The 23,717-nt window shown below is 35.9% G+C and overlaps 2 protein-coding genes across 3 annotated transcripts; both read left to right on the top strand.

Annotated features, from left to right (window-relative positions):
- The first annotated feature begins 4,775 nt into the window (after positions 1-4,775).
- LOC112291042 (uncharacterized) lies at positions 4,776-5,974 on the top strand. Its single transcript, XM_024537982.3, has 3 exons — positions 4,776-4,956; positions 5,141-5,278; positions 5,602-5,974. The coding sequence occupies exons 1-3, from the start codon at positions 4,866-4,868 to the stop codon at positions 5,625-5,627; spliced, it is 255 nt and encodes an 84-aa protein (XP_024393750.1). The 5' UTR covers positions 4,776-4,865; the 3' UTR covers positions 5,628-5,974.
- Positions 5,975-11,243: 5,269 nt separating this feature from the next.
- On the top strand, positions 11,244-18,558 carry LOC112291078 (uncharacterized). 2 transcript variants are annotated; one of them, XM_024538053.3, is made up of 9 exons: positions 11,244-12,098; positions 12,449-14,605; positions 15,001-15,331; positions 15,486-16,175; positions 16,455-16,659; positions 16,851-16,930; positions 17,037-17,138; positions 17,450-17,798; positions 18,087-18,558. In XM_024538053.3, the coding sequence occupies exons 2-8, from the start codon at positions 13,008-13,010 to the stop codon at positions 17,795-17,797; spliced, it is 3,354 nt and encodes a 1,117-aa protein (XP_024393821.1). In that variant the 5' UTR covers positions 11,244-12,098; positions 12,449-13,007; the 3' UTR covers position 17,798; positions 18,087-18,558. The 2 variants fall into 2 exon arrangements, with proteins under 2 accessions (XP_024393821.1, XP_073394583.1); XM_073538482.2 differs by having other exon boundaries at positions 11,244-14,605.
- Positions 18,559-23,717: the final 5,159 nt, after the last annotated feature.

Here is a 23,717-nt window from a genome sequence, read left to right as displayed (position 1 = left end):
GCAGTATTGTTACAAATGGGAATAAATAACAAACTCCATCCATTAGCTTTTTATTCTAAAAAAATTTCAGTAACTAAGTTTAATTATAAGATCTACAACAAAGAACTCCTTGCAATCATAGATTTATTTCAAAAATGATATTATTATGTAGAAGGTATCTCAAATCCAATCATTGTATATATAGATCACATGAAGCTTGAGTATTTCATGTTTGCATGTATTATGAATTGTCGCCAAGCTCATTGGAGCATGTTCATGTTAAGATTTGATTTCAAAATCACTTATCAATTCAAAAAATAACAAGATTTATCATACATCTTTTTTAGACATTCTTATCTTATACCAAAAGAAAGAGATGTATCTTTTGATTAACAAAGAATGATTTTTTTGAAGCCAAAGTATTTTCATCTTTGAGCAATAAAATCAGCATTAATTATTGATTTAACTTTTGACAAGCAAATTCAATGAAGTATATCCTCTAATCTTCTTGTTTATTATATCAAAAATAATTCTTCAAAACCTTATGACACTTCTAAGTTTGTGTTCAAGAATAATCTACTCTATTTCAAGAGATAATTATACATTCTAAAAAATAGCACACAATTATGTGTTTTTTAAGATCGTCGTGATTTTTTAGCACTTGGATATTTTGAATACAACAAGACTTTAGAGCTAATATTGAAAGATTTTTGGTGGCTTCAAATATGAAAGGCAGTCAAAGACTTTGTACAATCATGTGATATTTGTTCAAGATCCAAAATTCCTTGCTATCAACCTTATAGACTTCTTTAGCCATTAACTATTCTAGAACAATCATAGTCTTTTGTTTCTATGGATACTATCACGGATCTTTCAGTCTCAAGTTTGTATGATTCTATATTTGTGGTAGTAGATTATTTTATTAAGATGGCACATTTTGTACCATATAGAAAATCTATGATAGGTGAAGAAATAGCTAAGTTGTTTCTTAATAATATCTATTGCTATCCTAGATTGTCTAAAGATATTATATCGAATAGAGGGACTCAATTTGTATCAAGATTTTAGAAAATATTTTTTTAAGATTCTTAAAGTGGATATAAAGCTCTCTTTGGCTTTCCATCCTCAAATTGATAGACAAATGGAATAGATGAATCAAGTTTTGGAATAGTATTTGAGATGTACCATCAACTATCATCAAAATAATTAAATAATTCTTTTATCATTGAGAGAGTTTGCATATAATAATTTGATACATTCTTCCACTTAACAAACACCTTTCTTTGTCAATTATGGTTATTATTTATAATTTGATACTTTTGATTTTTTAAAAGTTGATAATCCTATAGCAAAAGTTTTTACAAATCATTTGTCAGGGCTATATACAACAATGAAGGCACAAGTAAAAGGAGCTCAAGAATGACAAAAGACTAAAGCAGATGTTTATTACAAGGAACAATCATAACTCAACGTGGATAACAAGATATGATTACTTCATTACAATATTAAGACTACTCCTCCATGTGATAAGTTGGACTATTGTAAGCTTAGACCTTTGCCTATTTGTAAACAAATCAATCATGTTACTTATCAATTATATCTATCAAAGTCTGTAAAAATCTATCTTGTATTCTATGTATCTCTTTTAAAGCCATATAAGACAATAAATATCTTGAAAAGAAGATAAATGCCACCTCTTTCTATAAAAGTGGATAATAATCAAGAGTTCGAGATAGAAGAAGTTTTAGATTCAAGGTGGCATTGAAATAGATTAGAATATCTTGTTCATTGGCATAGATATGATATTAATAAATGCATATGGAAATTAATAAAAAAAAGCTTCCAAATGCAACAAAGAAAGTTGACGCTTTTGATTAACAACATCCATCAAAATCAAGGTAAAAAATAGTAAATTTTTGTTATAAAAGAAATAAGATCTAGAGAAAAAAGCATTCCACCTTCTATTCTTATTTGTAACTTCTATGTATTTGTGATGCTAAGGAGATGGAGAACCAACAACCAATAGATTTAACTCAAAAGCTATAACTTACTAACTTATTAGATGAAACATCGCAATTCTTACAACCTTTAAGATGATGTAATTGAAATGAAGATCTTCTAGAACGACATATCATTCTTCAAATAGATGGCAAGATATAACGTAGTTGATATCACAACCTTAGAAGAGACTTCAAATGTTTGATGATTTTATTAGAGGTACAAACAATTATTGATGGTGTTCCAAATGTATATTTGAAAGAAGTTATGAAGGCTTCAACAACAATCAAATAACAAGATGGTCTTTTTGTCTTTGTATAGGATACTATTGATGGCCTATCAACCATTTTTTAAGAGAAAAAAGATCAAAATATGTGGGAAATATAATTCATCGCATCTTCGATTTTTTCAACATATAAAAATTATCTTTCATGAAAATCGACCCTAAAAGAGAAGATAATGTCACAAACACATATATTTACTCTAATATTGACCTATATGATTAAATAGAAATAGATAAAAATAAATTTATTTTATTATATTTTCTAAAGAAGCTTCTTAAAAGCTTCATAGATACTATTTTAATTTTACATGTATTTATAGTTGATTGGTAGGTTAGAAATTTGGTCAAGAAATTAACTACATATTGATAGCTTACAGAAGAAGCTAACTATGTAATACACATATAGAGAACTTGCCTTACAAGTTAAGATATGTGTCTTGCAAAGTCAAAATGTTTTGGAGGTCCTATAGAACATCACCATGTAACTCTTAATTAAGAGTATATATGGAGGTGTCACGGCCATAATCATGTAAGCTAATAATTACATATAGAAATAGGTAGAAGTAAGTAAAAGTAGATAAAAGTAAGTTAATTCTATAATATTCAATATGGAAGCTTCCTAAAAACTTCCTAGACGCTGCTTTGACTTCATAGGTGTCTTTAATTGACTTTTTGGATTAGAAACGTGGTCAACAAGTTGGCCATGTGCCACACATGTTGTTAGCTTGAAGATCAAGCTAACTATGTGGTCCACATGTAGAAAAACTTGCCTTGTAAGTCAAGGCATGTGTCCTACAAAGTCAACACATATTGGAGGTCCTATAGAACGTCGCCACGTAGCCCCTAGTTAGATAGTATATATAGAGACAAGAGTGAAGGCTTCTTCACTCTTGTCAACTCCTTTCTTGCTCCTAGTCCAGGTTCAAGAGTCTTTAGTTTCTTGTCTTGTGGCAATAGTCATTCCAGTTTCCTTTTAATATACATACTTGTTTATATTTTGACTTATTATATCGAGATAGCCTTTTTGTGTATATTTTCCCTCATCGAGTCTTTGTCCTTGACAGGAGGCTTGTTAATGCCTTAGTATTTAGTCTTATTTCAAGACTTTTTAGTCTTCTTGTCTTTGGCAATAGCCATTCTAATTTATTACTATATCATCTTTGAGTGTTTTTTTTTTCTTTTGAGTGACACAAGAAAGTATTATGGATTTCTTTCTTCAAGATTCATGTTCTTGACACACATGCAAAGTTTAGAAAGCTTTTAAAAAGCTTCCTAATAAGATATGAACAATGAAACTTATTTCTATTTACTTCTACTTAAATCTACTTATCTATGCAAATATATTAGTAATTATGACTCCATTATTTTAATTAAACTTGAAGTACTAGCTATTGATGCATAAAATAAATCTATAAAAAATTTATATGACTTCTCTTCACATATCTTTATTCTTCTTCTATTTTTTTACTAACTAGTTGTATTAAATTAAAATAACATTTATTAAAAAATAAATAAATAAGTAAAAATTTAAGTCTTTTGAAATTTATTTTAAAGATGACTCATTTAGTATTTAGAAACATCTTTAATGTATTAGTTGGATTTAAGTCCGTATTCTTAAAGATTCAATAAGACCTTTTCTTTGAAATAATAAGTTTTTATTTCTGAAAATTCAATCTAAATTTAATTATTTGAATATAATTTTGTTTCACTTTTGAAACTTATATTCATTGATTGCATAGATTCAAAAAAAAATTTAAATAGTAAGATATAAAAAATCTACACAAAATTAAATTTATTTATAAAAATTATATGAAATATGGCATAATATTATAAAAAATTATAAAATAAATATATATATAATAATTTTTAAAAATTAAATTAGATAAAACTTTAAAATTCTATTTCATTTCCTTATTTTATATAGTTGAAAAATCCTAAATATTATGATGAGTTGGTGTGATTTATAAACTATAGTTTTTTTTTTTTCTCTTTGTTTTGCCTTTCCCATGCTTACAATGGTCTTAAATGCTTTATAACTTCTTCTTTTTTCATTACTCTAAAATATCAACATATTTTGTATAATGAAGATAATAGTAACACATGTATGGTTATCATTTTAAAATACAATTCTTACATAAACATGCTAATTTCTGCTTATGTTACTGCACTATTTGTTATTTCCTCAACATTAAGACTTTATTTGTTTTAGATGAAAATATTTTTAAAATTCCAAAAAGACATGTGGAATGTAAAATTAAAGTGAAATCTTTTCTCACATTGAATCAAATGTTTAATCATTTTATTTTTTTAATGGTTTAATTATATTATTATTTTCCACAATGTGAATTTGCAGTTCTTAATTTATTCTTGCTTCCAACGTTCACAGCACTATGCAATCCAGTGGATATTTCATTCACCCTTCAGGATTCATCCATCTACACCGCATCGGAAATCGGGGAGAGCAGCTCAGAGTGAAGAGCACAGGGATTAGGGTTTGTTTTTCGAAGGCTATACTTCCTGCGTCAGGTTTAGCAGAGTAGCTCGGAAGCTCGAGGTCGCTAGAATTCCTTATTTACTCTCTTGTTTGGGACACTGCCCAGCGAAGATGGTGGCCACTGCGACCATGGTTGGAGCCATCATGGGTTTGAGCTGCCAGTTCTACTCCAATGCAGTGCGCAAGCTTCCACTCATGCGCCGTGAGTTTTGATTTTGTTTTTTTTGTTTTTTGTTTTTTGTTTTCTTTCGTCTTCGCTTCATACGACTAATTATTGTTCATGAACGACCGTCTCTCCCTCTGTGTAATTCTTGTAAATTGTCTTCGTTTATTCATTTTTTTCCACATAGATTTGAATTTCGGTTTCCGGACATCTGCTTGTACAGATCCGTGGGAGCACGTGCTTGCGATAGGATTGGGAGCTGGATTTGGAAATGCTGTGGCGAGTTGGGAAGTCCGCTTGCAAGAGGACCTAGATAAAAAATTGTCAGAAGTGCAAACTGCTAACAATAAGCGCTACATTGGTAACGACGCGTCCGCTTCTGTTCGATCCACTCTATTTCGCCTGCATTACTTCCAATTTTTTTGTTTTTATTCTTTGTTAACCCTAGTCTGTGGACGTGTGCTGCAATTTGGAGTGAAATTTCTAGGGAAGTTAAGGGGTGATGGGTTCGATTAACGGGGCTAGCTAGTTGTGCTTAGATCTCAGAATTTGCAAAGCTTTGAAACCCAATTAGTTTCAAAGGAATTCGCATCCTCTTCACTTTATGTCTAATTAGTGTGCGAAGTTTCCTCTTCTAGGATTGGAGTCGAACAATTTACTGACACGGATTTTGGGATGTGACAGGTACCATGAGGGCGGTCGAAGATTAATCCTGGATTTGCGTTACAATGAATATGAATAATGTTGGGTTAGATGAGATTATTAGTCAGTTCCCTGCTTAAATTTTCTCTCGTCTTTTTTCTATATTTCTATCAACACCTTCAGCTTTTGTTAACTCTGCATTAGTGAATTCTTCTGGACGTGCATCCAGAACTTCAGATCACGTGGAGAATGCGCAGAATGCTACGATGTTTACCTCTTCGGGACGTTCATGAAGATGTTTTGTTCGTTTGGATTACCTTCCAGGCTCATATCATGTAGCATTTAAGCATCCATATTCATGCTTCAGTCATGGATCTTGGGGGGTTCAACAAAGATATCATTGGTTTTGTGCCTACTACTGTCTAGGTGAGTCTCCAGTATAAATTATGCTTTAGGAACAATCTTACACGGTGGAGATTACGAGGGTTCCTTCTTGGCGTTAACAGATTCGAATCATTTACTGAAGGTATATCTTAATTCCTGTAATCGTGATGAGAATCTATTACTGTGTAGTAGAGCATTTCCTCATTACGGTAGATATGAGTTCTTGCTTCATCTGGCAAGTTGTCTGAGTAGTAGCAGTTTTTTGACTATGCCTGCACTAAGTATACACAATTACTCTGCATGATATACTAGCTTAGATTTTTCGTGTTCGTGGAAACATCGGATTCATTGCGTTTATTCAGTACCGCCTTGTAAGAATGCCACCATATTTTGAGATATCGATCGTGAATAGAACCTGACTTATTCAATTAATTACTATATGACCTTCGTGATTTTCATACCACCGATCAAATCAGTGTGCTCCTCGTCAGAACACACCACTGGTAACAACAGATCTTTTGTAGTTCTTATGGCCGTCAAAGACAAGACACCTTGTTTACTAATACAGCGTTGTTCATTCCACCCACAGATTTACACTATTGTACTCACTGCTCAGTATCGTTTACAGAATAATGATGCCACGTTCCTCAATCATGGTGATACTACTTAGTATGGTAATGTGTACATTTATTAGATGGTTCTTGCATTACTGCTACATGGCATGTTTTCTGTTCAACTCTGGCCTGACACGTTTCTTTCGAGTCCAAAGTTCTCTCTGCAGATTAATATAGATTTTCGGTACTAGCTGTGATTCAATGGCCTCATGGAATTTGAGTAGAATCCATCTCTCAAAGCGTTAAATGCAAACTGTGGTATGGATCCACAGGGTTGTGATCTAAACTCCTTCATGCGATTTAGCATCTCGTTGTGTTCGGAGCATAGTGAGACTGGACCCTTCAAATGCAAGTGCCTGCTCTTATCTGACCTGGTGAGACACTCAGCGCTGAGATTGTGTTCAATGCATCGGTAATGTCAACAAAGCTTCTGCTATGGAAACAAAAATACCCATCTGTGCTAAAAGATTCGAAAAGTTTTTACTGCGACGGTCTGGCCTGGGTTGCAGTGCAGGCCATACCTGAGCAGAGAATGCAGTGCAGTTATTGAATAGCGTTGAATGGAAGCACCTCGGGAGAACGAGGAATTGTTAATAATTTCAAATGTACAACAAATTAATGGATTGATTCAACTGATTAGTAACCTGTATCTGTGAAGCTGAGTATAGGTCTACTGTACAAAATTTTAAATCCAGCATCAGCAAGAGATGTTGATGAAAGTTTCCTTAATTTTCAAGTTGAGCAATTGAATTGCTGTATTTTTATTTTTTTTTATTTTTTTTTTTCAATGGACAAGTTTTCATTACCAAACAATTCAATCTCAGGGGCATTCCAATTTGCATGGCTCCCATGGTCAAACCATAAGACCACATGATTTGAAGAACATGCTTCCTTGGAACAGTGAGGTGCATTTTTTTCAAATTATGTACACCTTTCTGTTCATATATATATATATATATATATATATATTGTACAATAAGGCATATCCATGTAAGTGTAGCATCACATTCCAATGGTAGGTACACCCATGCCAAAACTGTCTCTGGAAGACAAGAGTATCAATTAATGAACACATTTGCATACAAGAATTGGGTCCAGTACAAAAAAGTGGAGCACAGAAATGACTATTTTCACAGTGTGTGTGTGAGAATATGTGAGTGTAAGGAAGTGGGTACTACTGGCACACTGATGAGTTTGGAATGTCTGCCACAAGCTCTCTCTCCAAGCTTAATTAATGGCCTTGAAGATTGGCTGTGTTGAAAAAAACACAGCACAAACCCACCTAATTGAATGAGTTCAAGTCCCCAGGAGTTGGCCTCCTGTCAGCACTGTGGCTAAGCTTGCTCAACCCCTTTGCCAAGTTGAATGCTTGCTGTGCTTCTTTGGCAGCCAAGTCAGGCATGCATGAGTGATTTTTATAGTGTGGTGAATAGACATTCAAAAATAACATTGCTGCAGGGATTATTTTTTTGTAGAGATGGAAATAAATGTGTTCAAAAGACATAGTAAATCAAAAAGATAACAAGCATGTTAGCACAAATTGTATTGTTATGTACTCATGATTTTACACTCACTGAAATCATGTGTATGGTTGTGTATGTGAAGCAAAGGGAATGTTGTTAACATAATCATAGGTTTAACATCTTTCTTATTGTATTTCTTGCAATTTTTAATATGTTTCAAGAAAATCTATGATTGAATCTTGTATAGTTTTAATAATAATTATTTGTATTTTGGCTCAGTGAATTCAACAATAAAATTTTGCATCAAAATCTTAAATTTTAACTTACCAGGTAGTTAAAACTAAATGAAATTGTCTAGAGTTTTTTAAGCTTAAGTTATATACTGAACAATAGGTTTTTGTAAAGTTTCAAATACAATCGATAAACCTTCAATTTAAGGAATATTTTCTCTGAAATTCTTTAATTTTGTGGGATATTTACGTGTAATTTTTTTAAAATGAAGATTCTGTTTGCAATTATACAAATTTAATATTGCTTTGATGATTAAAGAAAATTGATAATATACTTGTATAGTATTAATGAAAATTAGAGAATTCACCAGAAGGAGAGAAACTAAATTACTTTGATTATGTTGGAGAATCATCTGTCAAAAGAACTATGAAAAACAACTAAAAATACAATATTATTTTAAAATAGCTTCATAGACTAACAGATCATGTTAGTTCTTTTGAAAAACACATGTTTTTCTCTCTGAATAGTACAATATATTAATTCATTTAAAAACAACTGATTATGTTTGAAAATATACATTGATTATTTTTTAAAATTAATTGAAACAATTAAAATTGATGACTTTAAAAATAACACTAATTAAAAGAAATCTTATGTTTATTTTTAAAAAATTATTAGAGAAAAATATATATGAATCATTTTCTAAACAAATAGTTTTGTATTCAAATGTTCATTTGAAATTCTTGGAAAAAAATGTCTATATTTCGCAAAAAAATCATAGTATAAAAAATAGCGTTTAGGAGAAAATCATCTATTACTCAATTATTTTTAAATAGGTGATAAAAGGGATTAAAATTTTTCTAATATGAAAGATTTGTGAATATTACAGGAGATTACAATTATCTGCTAACAACGACCTTTTATGTTTCAACCTTTATCAACAATTTTTTGTGGTTACATTTGAACACTTTAACAGGACGTAAATAACTGCTTAAATTAATTAATTAAATTTTATCAGTGACTAATATGAATATTTAATATAACTTAACTGAACTTCTCTTAGGTATTATACCAAAATATGAAATTGCATATACTATCATTCGTGTGAGAAAAAGAAAAAGAAAAAGAACAAAACAAAAAAAAAAACAAAAAAAAATTATTTGTGTACCTTATAATATCATATTAATTGATTGCAATTTTTTTATCAATACATCAAACAACACATAATTTTATATCAATTTATGTTATATTAATTTTTAATTTTATTTATTTCTTTATAAGCACTTATTTATGCTATAGAGTTCAAAATGACTCATCTCATGCTTCTTAATTTGTTTGACTTAATATTTGAAGGAGTTGGAAGCCATATGGTACATTGTACACTAAACCTAATTCTTTAGGGATATATTATTGCAAATATTTATCAGATTACATTGTTTGTTTCAATGGTAGAACTTGAAATGATTTGAAAAGATTTTTATAAGCCTTAAGTTGATCTACATTTAATCTAATTTAGGTGCTCTATTATCATTCCAATGACCATTTTGAATACTAAACCAGAAACATTCCAAATGATATAATAAAGTGGCCCTTATACAAAGATTAATGCAATGACATCTAAGCATGGTATATTGATGAAGTCAAATTTAGAGAAAACATGGAAAAAAAACACTCATGTGTAGGACAGCATGTGTGGGCCTACTTATTGTATTTAGAATGAGTAGTTATTCAATTTCAAAGGTAAATTTATAAGGTACTTATTCAATTTCAAAGGTAAATTTATAAGGTACTTATTCAATTTCAAAGGTAAATTTCTATATTGTGTTATTCACAAATTTATTTACTTTCTAATTGTCTTTTGAATTAAACAATAAAGTTCATTTCATTACTTGCAGTGGAAGGATTTTTTTATAGGTTGTGCATTTAGGAAAGTAGTAGTAGTACTACTATGCTACAACATGTGCAAATCCAAAGCTTCAGAGAATTTTATGGTGAGATCTTGCTTGACTTGCAAAAAAGAAATGTTATAATTTCTTGGTTGAATCAGTTGCTATCTGGCTTGGAATATTTTGACCAAATTAGGGTACCATCAGATAAACTCATTGATTTGTTAATTCATTCATGTCCCAACTTCATGCCCTAAATTCCCCTTACACACAAGCCTTGATCATGTGCTTGGAGCACAAAAGGCAAACCCATGAAAGCTCATGAGCTAAAAGTACAATAGAAAAGTAGCCACCTCTGCTCTCTATATATTTTGCCAGCCTGCATGTGACCAGTACTACAGACTTCATAAACATAGAGGATCTCACACACCCCCACTTACAATATCTAGAGTCCCCCACTATTAGCAACCATTCCCATGCAAATCCATGTTCAAAGCTATGGGTCTCCATGTCCACAACCCCCCAAATGCACATCCCACTCAATTCCATACATAAACCTTACTCACCCTAAAAATAACACACATTCCTTTACTATTCTCAATGTTACCTACAAGCCATTCAACACACCACCACACTCCCCCATTACCAGAAGAGAAATGTGGGTCCCCATGACACCACAACCTGTACTGTTACAATTATCATGGAGGACACTCCACTTTGTCATTTCAAAATCATAATCAAGGCATCTGAAAGCCAAACCAATTATGAAGTAAAACAACTGCCATGTACAACACAAACCTTCTTTCCAACTATTTTTAGACATATTAAAAAATAGTAGGGAGAATTATATTTTTCTTTGACAGAAACAACATTCTGCAGAGGCAAGCTCATAAAGAGAGAGAGAGAGAGAGAGAGAGAGGGGGGTAAAAAAACATAAAACACAAAACAACAAAAAGAAGCAGTTATGACCCATATATCAAGAGGATTATTACTGCAAGTAGAAGTGGAATAGAGACGCCTGCTGTAACTGGAGGATGTGTTGTGTTGTGCTGAGCTGCGCTGTGCTTTGCATGATCTGCATGCATGGATTTGAGATTTGGAAGCAGAAATGGACCAACAAGAGTGATGAAGCGTTTGGCAAAATTGGCAGAGTCACATCCAGGAGCAAAGGAGTAAGGAGCAGGAGTAAGGAGCAGGAGTAAGGAGCAGGAGTAAGGAGCAGGAAGGAGGAGGAAGAAGAGGGTTCCTGCTGAAGCTGGTGCTTCTGGTGGTGCAGCCATGAAGGAGGGTGAAGCAGCGGCGTTGCCATGACTGCGAGTGTAAAAAGATCAAAGCAAAGGCCGAGGAGAGGCAGCGATGGATGCGGCATGGCAGGAATGGGAGTGAGAGAGACAGTGAGAGTGTTAGAGTGAGAGAGTGGGGAAGGAACTTTTTCACACCTCCAGGGGCAGGAGGGTGTCCAGAGAGAGCCCCACCCACAAATCGAAGAAGTCGGAGCAGGCATTTTGGCGAAGAATTGGAGGTTTGCGCCCTTGGATTAGTTGAACCATCCAGGCCCCATAATTGGGCCACAACAAAAGGACCCCCTCAAATCTAGGCTCCCCGGGGCAGCGAACCGCCTATCAATAGAAAATGAGAATGAGGGTGGCGGAGCCTTTGACGTTGGATGATGATGATGGCCCTCTGCCGCATTCGAGATAGTGACAACACTGAGCGAGAGAATCTCCTGGATGACCAGTTTGAAATTCAAGCTGGTCATCGAGTTTGTTGAGGTTCTCATGGAAATTTGAACTTGGAGGGAGAGAAACATGGGATGGTGGAGCAGGAGGACTCCAGGCTCGGGATGGTTGGCGTTTTGGATTTCGTCCCCGATGAGTGAAGATCCGAGAGAGTGATAGAGTGGGAGTGAGTGAGCGTGGGAGTGAGAGCGACTCTGACACTTGGGCCAAAGAAGTTTATGTGTAAGTGTTGTCTCATCATTAATGTCATGGTCGTCGTCGCCGCCACCTTTGGCCCCCAACGGCTCGAATTCCAACTTTTGGTTACTCCTGGCTTACATCAGGGGCTTTCGTCAATGATCGAGAATTCAAGGGGGCGTTCAGAATGAGATAAAGGGGAAAAAGAAGAAACCGAAGTAAACTCGCGTTTCGGGAGTTTGGAGGTGGCTGATCATGGTGGGGGGAATTCGTGTTGGGGAGGAAAAGTGGTTTGAGTGTAGGGGCGAGTGGAATTGTGGGTGCGTGCATAGTTCAACGAGCGAGTGAGAGCGAGAGTGGTACGGATGTTGACGATTGCATGTGATGGGACGCAGATGGCAGAGATAGAGAGGTGGCTGTGGCAAGGAGAAGGATACAGGCTGGACGCGAAGGTTACCAGTTAGTGAGTTGGTTGCCGAGGTTCAGTGCCAGGAGGTGCATCAGTTGAGCAACGGGTGTTCTGCGTTGCAGTGCAATAGTTTCGGACGACCTTGAGTGGGGATAATATCGTTCGCATCGCGTGGAGTTTGACAATGCGATGTGTCGCTGTTGTGGATTTGGATGTCCTAGGGGTGTCCACTGGCAGTCAGGCTTTGTGTGAGTCTGACATGATTGGAGGGGTAGACAGGCAGTCAGGTTAAACCTGTTCTCATCTTGCGTCTGTCTTGGACGTAGGATGCATTGTTATCTATCATCTTGATGGGGCGGCCGGTAAGTTTCCAGGGTCGCGCAAGTGCAGGTCGCTGCATGCGATGCTGCAATTGAAGCTTTTCTTGTCTCGAGCGTAATCTTGTGGTGGCGGTGGTTGGACTCGTTTCAGGATTGGTTTGCAAGTTGGTTACATTTATGTCTGACTGCGGCGGTTGTTGGAAGATGAATCGTGGTCTGTAGGACATGGAGCTCAATAAAGAGTCTTTAGGGACTTTAGGATTAAGCCTCGCGCAGACGAAGCTGACGACGGTGTATAGGGTGGCGAAGCAGCCGCCTGATGTGGAGAAGAAAGTTGGTCATAATCTTGACGGGCTGTTTCGGCTCGCCAACTTCGGCCTGATCAAACAGGAACCTGTAGAGTACAATGTATTGGCAAACGGTAGCCAAGAAATTGACAGACGAAACAGGAAATACGGCTTGCATTCGCTTTCGTGTCGGGATGATAATATGTTGCTCGTATCACCTGGGGAAGAACAGGCGGGCAGCAAATCGTTTCCGTATGTGCAGCTCTTGACGCAACAGTTGGGTGGTAAAGATTTGGTAATTTCTACGGAACCCGGTTCGCCGGCATGTCTGTCGCTGAAGCGAGTGAAGTTGGAGCTTCACAGCCCTGGTTCATGTGTTACCAACGTCTGGGAAGCATCGCAGACCTCCAGTGATGTCGAATTGCTCTCCCAAGCTTCCATGAATCTCATAACCTCAGACTCAGACCCAGATAATGTTGAACAGTATAATGGAGCCTCTCCTGTAGAAGCTCCGCAGTGTCCCGAGCAGGCTCCCGTTGCGTTGGGTCCGCCCCTGAAGCCTCATCCTTTTATGATATCCTCGGTCATGATCCAGGATTATGCAATCGTTGATAACACCAAGCGTCCCGCGACAGTGATTGAAAACCCTTTACCCTCACAAAGGATTCTCACTTCTGTGAAAACAAAAGTAGTTGAGGTAAACAAGAAGTTGGTAACTGCTCTAGATGTGTTCAGAGGAGGGCTTCTTTCAGCTTCGTCTTTCACGCCACCCAATGGAGGCGAACTACAAGCACAAATTCCTTCTGATTCAGTACCCAACAAGTTGATGACGGCCTTGCACATGCTACCTGAGAAGTTGGAGTCCAGGGAAAATCCACCAGTGGAAATCACATATTGGGAAAATCCCTTACCTCAACGTGGGAATGTAGCCGTGGTCCGCGTGAAGAGTGAACCTCTGGACATCCCTGGAGGGATTGAAGCTGGAGACGCATCAGTCAGAGTTGGATTGCAAAATCGAGAAATAGTCCAAGTTAATGAAAACATACTGAACCCCAGCGGTTTCTTCTCAGATAGTGTAGAATACGAAGTGCCTCGAATGCTACCTTCGGACAGTGATGAGACTTTGACGGAGTCCGACGACACCGATGATACGGAAGGTGGACGTTTGCCTACGAAGGCACGTAATGGGGCGCACATGGGTTCTGGGGACGTTGTTGATATGATCACTTGTATATCCGATAAGTGGAGCGATGGTGGCCTTGAGAAGAGTCAGAAAGAAATTAAACCGAGGAATAGTAATCCGGGAAGGCGCATTCAGGGCGGTCGAATATATGACTCATCTTTTGGTAAAACATGCCATTGGTGCCGGCAGAAAACTGTGGAGCATCATGTGAAGTGTAGAGAGTGCACGATTCATTTTTGCGGGCCCTGTCTTATGAATCGAAATGGGGAGAATATTCGTGAAGAGCTAGCCGAGGGAGTGAGATGGCTTTGTCCTAAATGCCGGAACGGTTGTGGATCAGGTTGTAATAACTGGTAAGTAATCGATATAATACCTGTTCCTCACACCTCATTTTTATTTTTATTTTCTTTTAATTTTTACTTTTTTCTTGGTGTTGTGACCACTTTAAAAAGAGCATCTGATTTCGTTGAAGAAATTATGCTAGCCTGTGTAGTAGAATATTGCGTAGCTTTTCGTCTTATCTTACGTCCTGTGTTTATAATCTTACGAACCAGGTAAATTTTTTGCTGTTGTATTATGAGACTTGGTATCTCAATGTCCCCTGCTTTATATCCATACATACTTTCACTAGCTTGCTTCGCAGGATCACAATTTGAAGCTTGCAGTTTAGTTGAACGAGTGTGCTTTGATGGAGTATCATCCTGTATCGGTCGTTGGAAATTATATTTAGTGTGGGATGGATTTGCAGTTGCAATTGCGGGCCTTGTCGCAAGGCAGATGGAAAGGCCCCAACGGGTCAGGTAGTATTTCAAGCACGTAATGCGGGGTTTGAGAACGTTCATGATTATCTTGTGCATCTAGAAACAGGTGAAACATCAGTAGAGATCGCCCAGCGGAAGGTGGGCCGAGATTGGACGAATTGTGGTAGGTTCAAATGCACGGACACGTCAGGAATCCCAGAATCCCGAGAGGATGCATCAGAGAGCGAAGCTGGGGAAGAGTTCACTTTGAATGAGGAAACCTCGACTCAAGTGCACCAAGGAAAGCTGGGCATGAGGCTTGTTAAGAAATTTGTTCAGGTATGTGGCCCATGACATTTGTAGATAGCAGTAGTTAACAGTCCAGGTTTGCCTTTCTCTCCTGCGTACGATATAGTAATATTCTCTTCAGTGTGGAATATTTGTAGCGGTTTCTTAGCCGGACAGTTGACACTATACTGGTTTTTGACCTCAGTCTCAGAAGCGGAAGAGAGGGGCAATGCGAGGATCTCTTCCGGCGAAAAGAATGCAACACGAGTTTTCACCTGCATACAGACGACAAGATGTAGACAGCATTCCTGCCCGGTTGGAAGGCACTGGCCAAGAGAACAGCAAGGAAAAAACGAATGAAGTGAGCTTTGTCAACGTTGGAGTTGACCAGACATTTAATACCAAAGAAAAACCCATTCAGAATGATTTGACATATAAAAGGAACCAAAATAGTGGCATGAAGACCAACATCAAACGGGAGCATGTGGATATGAATTCTGAAAATGGTACGGGAGAAACTTATCCGGAGAACTTGGTAGCGGGTAAAAGAAGAAAACTTGAGGCGTTTGGTGGAAACCAGAGGCAGGATGTTTTATATGAAGTTATGTCTTCAAGATCGTCATTGATAAGTCCTTTTTCCGAAGTGTCATGCAAAGTAGAGCCGATCACTTTTAGCGAAGATAATCGTAGAATTTCTGGAGACTGCCCAAGCATTGGTGCTGGTTCCAGGAGAAAGCTCGCCAATTATGCAGACATACCTGGTGGTCAAGTGAGGACAACTTTTGGTTTGGGGAGTGAGCCAATTTTGAGGATGAGAGGAGCTAGCGCTTCTCGCGGTGTCATGAATGGGCTGAGCAGTGCCTCGACCCAAATGGTGCTTGAGCAACGCGGGATGGTGAGCGTCCATTTGTAGATTTCCCACTATTTTCATAGGAATGTAAATAAATATTAAATTACCTTTTTCTTTTGTTCAGAAAAAAGTTTCCCAGGTTCGTAATTGGGAGCTACTGCTGTTCACTGAATCCTGCTCGCACTGAGGTTGCATGGTATACGAAGCCTCGTCTTTTCTTTTTCTTTTTCCCCTTTTCTCCTGTTGTAGACTTTAGTGTCTTGCTTGACAACCATAGCCTTATTGATGGAGCATCCTCAATGAAAGTGAATCACGGTTTTACAGGAATGCCCAAGTGATCCTCAAGGAACCATATACCGTACTAAACTGAAATCTGCATTAGCACATCCCTTTGATGCGAAGGAGATGGCAACACTCGATGAATCTGCTAGATGCCGCAAACCTATTCAGAAACTACGTCAGATGCGTGGTCGCATTGTTGACGTAATTACAGAGGACGAAGGCCTCTCTTACCTAGACCATCACCAAGGTGAGCCACAAAATTTCCTTGCAGACGCAATCAATTCGTTTTCCTTCTTCTGGTTTATCTGCTGTAGCACGTCTAAGCATTTTTTTTCATTGGTACAGATCTGGAACGGGGGGTAAATCCCTGCAGCAATAGGTTCAGTTTCCTTTAGTGAGGATTATTCAACTAAATGGATCCCATTCTGTGACATGCAGATTTTGCTTTGAAGTTGGAAGAGGCAGCAAGTCCTCCAGAAAAGTTGGCTCTGTTGCGAGGATTTTTCTTTTGGCTTCAGGTACCGTTGTGTCAGTCTACCGAGTACTTACTCAGCTGGCTGCTCCCTTCTGTTGTATCTAGGGTTTAATTGACGCACCTAATCCAGGGACCTTGCTGTGATGCAGCATTCATGTATGGAAGGTGCTTTCAGGCCTTGGTTAGGGGCACTGACAGAGTTTGCACCTCAATCTGGGGACTGCATTGAGACTGAGGGTCCAGATTGCCAGGTAAATATCAGACCCCAACATGCACTACTGCGTAAACTAGAAGTCTTAGCTTTAGATCACTGAATTACATCTCTAGATTACAGTTATCTTCGCAAGAATATCGCATTGATTTATCAGTTGTACTTGGATGTTGAAATCAAGTCATGTGTTTTATGCAGTTGGCAGTCTCTTCTAACGATGTGTTTTTTCTAATATTCTGTGTTGCGAACTATCGAGGCACTGGTGACTGTTGGTAAACAAAGGTGAGTGCTGAGCTGGAACGAATTGAGCCCTTGGCCTCCTTTCAAACGAACTCTTGGTTTCATGCGCAGGTGACAGCAGTCGTTCTCCAGCTGGACGAAGCCAAAGACGCTTCGCACCAAGTCGAAAGCAAAAACGTCATTCACCTGGATGACGGTAAAGGCTCTCCTCGCCTGGACGAAGTTACGGAAGCTCCACGCCGTCTGAAGCGAAAATACACGAAGAAGATACCAAGACCACCTGAAGTTGGTAGAGAAAGTCGTAAACCAGTCATGATACCCAGTATACAGACGTTAATTCCTTTCCAAGCGAAGAAGAACTCTTTTCAACCAGTGAAGGCGAAAATGAGAACACAACAAACGTCGCAACCGGTGGTCAGTTACCGGGTGGTCCTTTGTCTACCTGCGCCGGCACTTTAAGGTACAATTCTAAATTCCTAACATCTGTAAATTTTTCATTCCTCATCTTTCTTTTGGCTTCCATGAGGACTCCTTTGAGTGGATCTCAGACAAAAATGGTCATAGTATTGGTGTAGATTTTCTGTCTCGAAGTAAAATTTATGTAGGTTTAATCCGTCTTTTTTATGGCTAAAGGCCGCATCGAGTACAACTGATTTGTTTTGTACTGGGGCTAACTTTTTGCACTCTGGTGTGCATGAGTAATATCAATGTACAAGGTAGATTGAAACGATTTTTTTTTGTGTGACAGTTCTGAGGAGATCTGAGGACTAGCTTCTGTCGAGTCAGTTTAATTGAAGATGCCCGAAGGCATGAGCTGTGCTGTGGTGTACTAGTTCTTATGTCTCTTGACCTCCACAAGGGGATCATTGCAAAAGAAATTAGTTTGCGTTCCTAGAATCGCTGGAAATTCTTAGTTTTCATTTGCAATGAATAATTGTGATTATATTGTGCAAACTGTAATCTCATCACTAAGAAAACGTTGAAGTAGACATAAAGTAGTGGTACGAAAGCACAGCATTCTTAATTTATTTTTCAAGCCGCGCACACACAGGGGTCTGGATGATAATCTATTTCTGAATTATTGACCAGGTCACCTGGATTTTTTGTTATCTGAATGTAATCAACCCGGACCAAGTTGTTGAAGCTGCTGCTGATAAACTTTAGCTCAGCTCATTCAAGACATTTTCAATTCTACGAAATCTCTCATGACATTTCATCATGATGGCGTCCAGACGTCTTACTCAACTTCACTCCTGTGCATTAAAAATTCGACCACTTATCTCGTCAGCCTTAAACGGAAGCGTACCTACCATGCCTCCGTAAAATTATGGCGCCCGTATGTTTTCTGAATGTTCGGATTTTCAAGAATGAAACTATCCACCAATTCAACACCCTCGCATGCTCAATATCCAGAATTGAGAGTTCCTTCAAAAGTGACGCCTGTGACCATTACTTCAGTCAGCCTCCATTGGGCCAAATGCTGTTCTGATCTTCCGACAGCTAAGGCGATGCTTGTTTCCAGTTGCTCCATTTCTCATCTTCAATTTTTAACCTTCACATCAAGACAAGCATTTTGAACAAAAGGAAAAATGTGACATGATTTCACAATGGAGCAGAAAATTTTCATGAAAGTGAAAAGTAAAGTTGTAACACCCAACCTGCCTCCTCTGTCGACTCTCAACGTTGAGCCCTCATCCATGTGATCATTTTTCTTAAACACATCCAATCCATGTTGACACTAGAGTTAGGTAAAAATAAGAAGTTACCACTGTGTTACTTTACTATGGTGGATAAAGTCCCATTGTTTATATCATTGCATATTTAAATAAAGATCACATATTTGAATAAAGATCTCTCTTCAGTTCATATTTGCAACATGATATTAGAACAATTAGGATATGATTAGGTGAAGGTGAACCTTACTTTTTTTGTTTAGTAAAGAAAATATTAAAGAGAAACATATCCTAAAAGGGTAAATCCTAGAAAATTGACAGAAGCAAGAGAAAAGATGTTAAATTGTAAAATAGATAAGTCGAACAATATGACAGGAGCTCAAAATTACTATGTTTGGAAGTTTAAGATGTTAGCAATTTTAAAACAAGAGAATTTGTGGAGCAATGTAGAAACAAAGAGGTTAGTAATCTCTTTTTTAATATAGATAATAGAAGAATCTTACACTAAGATATAATTAGCAGAAGAAAAATAAAGAGAGCAATCAAGACTAATTATGTTAGGAGTAGCCAATTTGATTGGAATAATATCACAACATAATAATATTACATAAATATGGAATATGTTGTGACTGACATACATATTTACTTTGATAATTATCTAAATAATAAGAATAGGTAGAAGTAAGTCAAAGTAGATAAATATGATAATATCTTGTGGGAAGCTTCTTAAAAGCTTCATAGATGCTGCTTTGCCTTTATACATGTCTATAGGTGATTGATAGGTTGAAAACTTGGCCAACAAGGAGGCCACGTGTCGACATGTTGATCACTTGTAGTACAAGTTGGACATATGGCGCACACCTAAGAAACTTGCCTTGCAAATTAGACATGTGTCTTGCAAGTTGGACGCGTATTAGAGGTCTTGTAGCATGTTGCCACATAGTTCTTAATTAAGTAGTATATATAGATGCAAGAGTGATGCCTTCTTCACTCTTGTCAACTCTTTTTTTGCTTTTAGTATAGTTTCAAGAAGTCTTATGTTTTCTAGTCTTTGGTAATAGCCATTCTAGTTCTTCCTTCAATATACATACTTTCTTCTATTTTGTTACTTTCCTTTTGATACAGATTCCACAAGTTTATGTATCTTCTTCCAATTTGTGTCTTTGACAGGTTGACAAAAATACACATATAATATCAGAGCTTTGTCCTTTCTTGATTAAGAGTGGATTACTCCTTTCTCTTGATAAGACATAAGCATATTAGAAGTTATGGATCACCTTCTTCTAAATTGATATTATTTATATATATATTTTTTTCTTGATTCTTAAATATTATATTCTCTGAGAATAGACACCTTTCTTTTTATTTTGCTAGCATAGAAGAGCTAGCTGAAATAAAGAGTACAATGGCTCAAATGCAAGAGCAAATAAGAGAGTTAATGCTTGCAATGCATCAATTTAGTCTACCACCACAAGGAGCAACAAGATTATGAGGCAATGAAGATATAGAAATGATTGGAGTTGCTTCAACATCTATACTAAGCCATACTACTTCTTCTGCAACGAAATATTCTTCAAGTTTCAAAGAACCAAAAATTGAATTGTCTATATCGTACAAGATCTGATTTCTATGTATATAGATTTAATTTTTTGTATTAATTGTATATTATGACTTTTAACAAATTCTTCATCTAAAAAACAAGTTGAGGCTCTTGAATCTACTAAAGCAGAGGCTTTGTGATTATTAGATCCTAAACGCATATCTATTGTAAAACAAGGAGACGGTTCTAAGGAGAGAATAGGACCTTCATTATAAATTGTATAAGATTCCAGCTACACAGTCCCTATTGTAGCTAGACAAATTTGTTTACTAACATGTTTTCATCTTTTACAGCAATACTCCTCATTTTGTAGTTGTGTTATTTCTTTGGACAATATTGAATAGTATGCTTAGCTTTTCCACAATATAAACATGGTCCTTCTTGATGATGATGAGTCTTTTCTTGTTTGGTAAGAAATTTAAAATGTATTGCATCAATTTGCATGTCTTCTACTTATAAATATTTAGATTGAAAAGTTGTTAGTATCATCATTGAATTGTAATAACATTGAGGTTTCCTTGTGTAAGTCTTAGATCAAAATTCAAAAAGCCAATTTTCACATTTCATAGCAAAGTCAATTGCTTGACTCAATGTCTAAGGATTAGGTAAATTGAGCATCAATTTCTTTACTTTATATTATAATCTGTAGAAAAATTTGCTGGTGAGTGCTGTATCATCCTACTTAATATCCGTCGCTAATTGTCAAAATTATAAAGCGTATGATATCACTGATTGCTTGCCTTATCGCAAGATATAAATCTTCTTGATTGTAATACAAATTGCATCATGTTCTCCATATATAGATCAAAATTTTGCTAAAAATGCTTCCAAATTATCCAATATTGGATCACGTCATTCAAAAAATGGTGAAAATCTTGATAAAGTAGAATATGTAAGTAGTATTCTATTAAACCTGACTTGTGATCCTTGAGTTGGATAACTTTGAGGTTGTAGTTTAATCACCAATTGTTTGTGATTCATGAATCCTCAAAATTCAGATCTTGTACTATAAAAGAGCTCCTATCTTATTTGTAAAATAAAAGATAGATCATTGCAAATGTGTTTGGATTATTGAAGATTCAACAAGATTACTATTAAGAATAGATATCCTTTGCCTTTGATATATGGCCTTTTTGATCAATTAAATCAAGCTAAGATCTATACAAAAATAGATCTACAAAGAACATACAATCTGGTCTACATTAAAAAAAGAGATAAATAGAAGACTGCATTTCAAACAAGGTATGGATACTTTGAATATAATGTCATGCCTTTTGGACTCATGAATGCACCAGCTACTTTTCAATATTTTATGAATGATATTTTTTGTGAGTTTCTAAATGATTTTGTTGTCTGTTACTTAGACAATATTTTAATCTACTCTAAGAATGTAAAAGAATATAAAGTTCATATATGTCATGTGTTACAAAAACTTAAAGATGCGGGATTGTATGCCAAGATGGAAAAGTGTGTATTCCACACTACTCAAGTTGACTTCTTAACATACATCATTTCAAATAATATTCTAATAATGGATCCTAAAAAAATTCACACAATCATGGATTAGAAGATTTTAAAAATAGTAAGAGATGTACAATACTTTTTGGATTTTATCAATTACTATTGGATCTTCATCAAGAATGTTTTTCAAGTTGCAGTGCCATTTATATGCTTAACTTATAAAGACAAGCTCAAGTGGAATAAAGAAGCAGAAGCATCATTTGAAGCTATCAAGAAAGCTTTTACTTTTGCATCAATCTTGCATTACATCGACTTCTCCAAATTATTTTTTTATGGAGAAAAATATATCTGACTTTACCTTAGGTACTATTTTTTGACAAATAGGAGCAGATGATAAACTTCATCTAGTAGCTTTTCATTTAAGAAATTTTTGAGCAATCAAGATTAATTATGAGATCTATAATAAGAAACTTCTTGTAATCATAGATTTTTTTTAAGAATGGCATCATTATTTAAAAGATACTTCAAGTCTAGTCACTATATATATGGATCACAAGAACATGAAGTATTTCATGTTAGCACATATTTTGAATCATCGCCACACTCGTTGGAGCATATCTTTGTTAAGGTTTGAATTCAATATCACTTATCGGCCAAAAAAATAAAGTTTCTCTAATGTCCTTTCTAGATGTTCTTATTTTATACCAAATGAAGGAAAAATAGATTTTGACCAAAAAAAGAAAATTTTATTGAAGTCAGAACAATTCCATCTTCAAGCAATGAAATCAACATTGACTATTGATTTGACTTTTTTCAAGCAGATTCAAGCAAGTATGTCCTCAGACCTTCTTATTCATGATATTAAAAATAATTCCTCTAAGTTTCAAGATACTTCCAAGTTTGAGTTTAAAGAGAACCTACTCTATTTCAAAGCACGCTTATATGTTCAAGAAGGAGAAGCATGATTATGTGCCCTTGAAGCTCGTCACAATTTTCCTACAAGAAGATATTTTGGATATAATAAGACTTAGGAGCTTATATCTAGAGATTTTTGGTGGCCTCAAATGTGGAAGGCTGTTAAAGAATTTGTGTAGACATGTGATGTTTGTTCAAAATAAAAAACTTCTCGTCATTGACCTTATAGACTCTTCCAACCATTATTTATACCAGAACAACTATGGTCTTTTGTCTCTATGGATTTTATCACGAATCTTTTAATTTTAAGTTCATATGATTCTATATTTGTGATTGTAGATCATTTCACCAAGATAGCACATTTTGTACTATGTATAAAATCTATTTTAGGTAAAAAAATAACTAAATTCTTCTTTAACATCTATTGCTATTATGGATTACCAAAGAATATTATATCAAACAAAGGATCATAGTTTTTATTGAGATTTTGGAATACTCTTTTCAAGATATTGAAGGTGGATATAAAATTAACTTTGGCTTTCTACCTTCAAAGTGATGGACAAATAAAATGAGTAAATTAAGTTTTAAAGTAGTATTTGAGGTGTACCATCAAGTATCAACAAGATGATTGGACAACTCTTTTGCCATTGGCAAAATTTTCTTACAATAATTTGATATATTTTTCTACTCAACAAACACTTTTTTTTTACCAATTATGGTTATCATCCGC

The sequence above is a fragment of the Physcomitrium patens genome, chromosome 14 (assembly GCF_059467195.1).
Source record: "Physcomitrium patens ecotype Gransden chromosome 14, ASM5946719v1, whole genome shotgun sequence".
NCBI lineage: Eukaryota > Viridiplantae > Streptophyta > Bryopsida > Funariales > Funariaceae > Physcomitrium > Physcomitrium patens.
The sequence above is the reverse complement of the archived record's forward strand: the minus strand, read 5'-3'. Positions and strand labels throughout refer to the sequence as shown.

Bases quoted from the DNA above. Each gene is read 5' to 3' on its own strand.
- LOC112291042 (XM_024537982.3), top strand. From the start codon at position 4,866: ATGGTGGCCACTGCGACCATGGTTGGAGCCATCATGGGTTTGAGCTGC. The intron at 4,957-5,140 runs GTGAGTTTTGAT...CTGCTTGTACAG, and splicing joins CAAGCTTCCACTCATGCGCC to ATCCGTGGGAGCACGTGCTT. The intron at 5,279-5,601 runs GTAACGACGCGT...GGGATGTGACAG, and splicing joins TAACAATAAGCGCTACATTG to GTACCATGAGGGCGGTCGAA.
- LOC112291078 (XM_024538053.3), top strand. From the start codon at position 13,008: ATGGAGCTCAATAAAGAGTCTTTAGGGACTTTAGGATTAAGCCTCGCG. The intron at 16,176-16,454 runs GTGAGCGTCCAT...ACGGTTTTACAG, and splicing joins TGCTTGAGCAACGCGGGATG to GAATGCCCAAGTGATCCTCA. The intron at 16,931-17,036 runs GTACCGTTGTGT...GCTGTGATGCAG, and splicing joins GATTTTTCTTTTGGCTTCAG to CATTCATGTATGGAAGGTGC.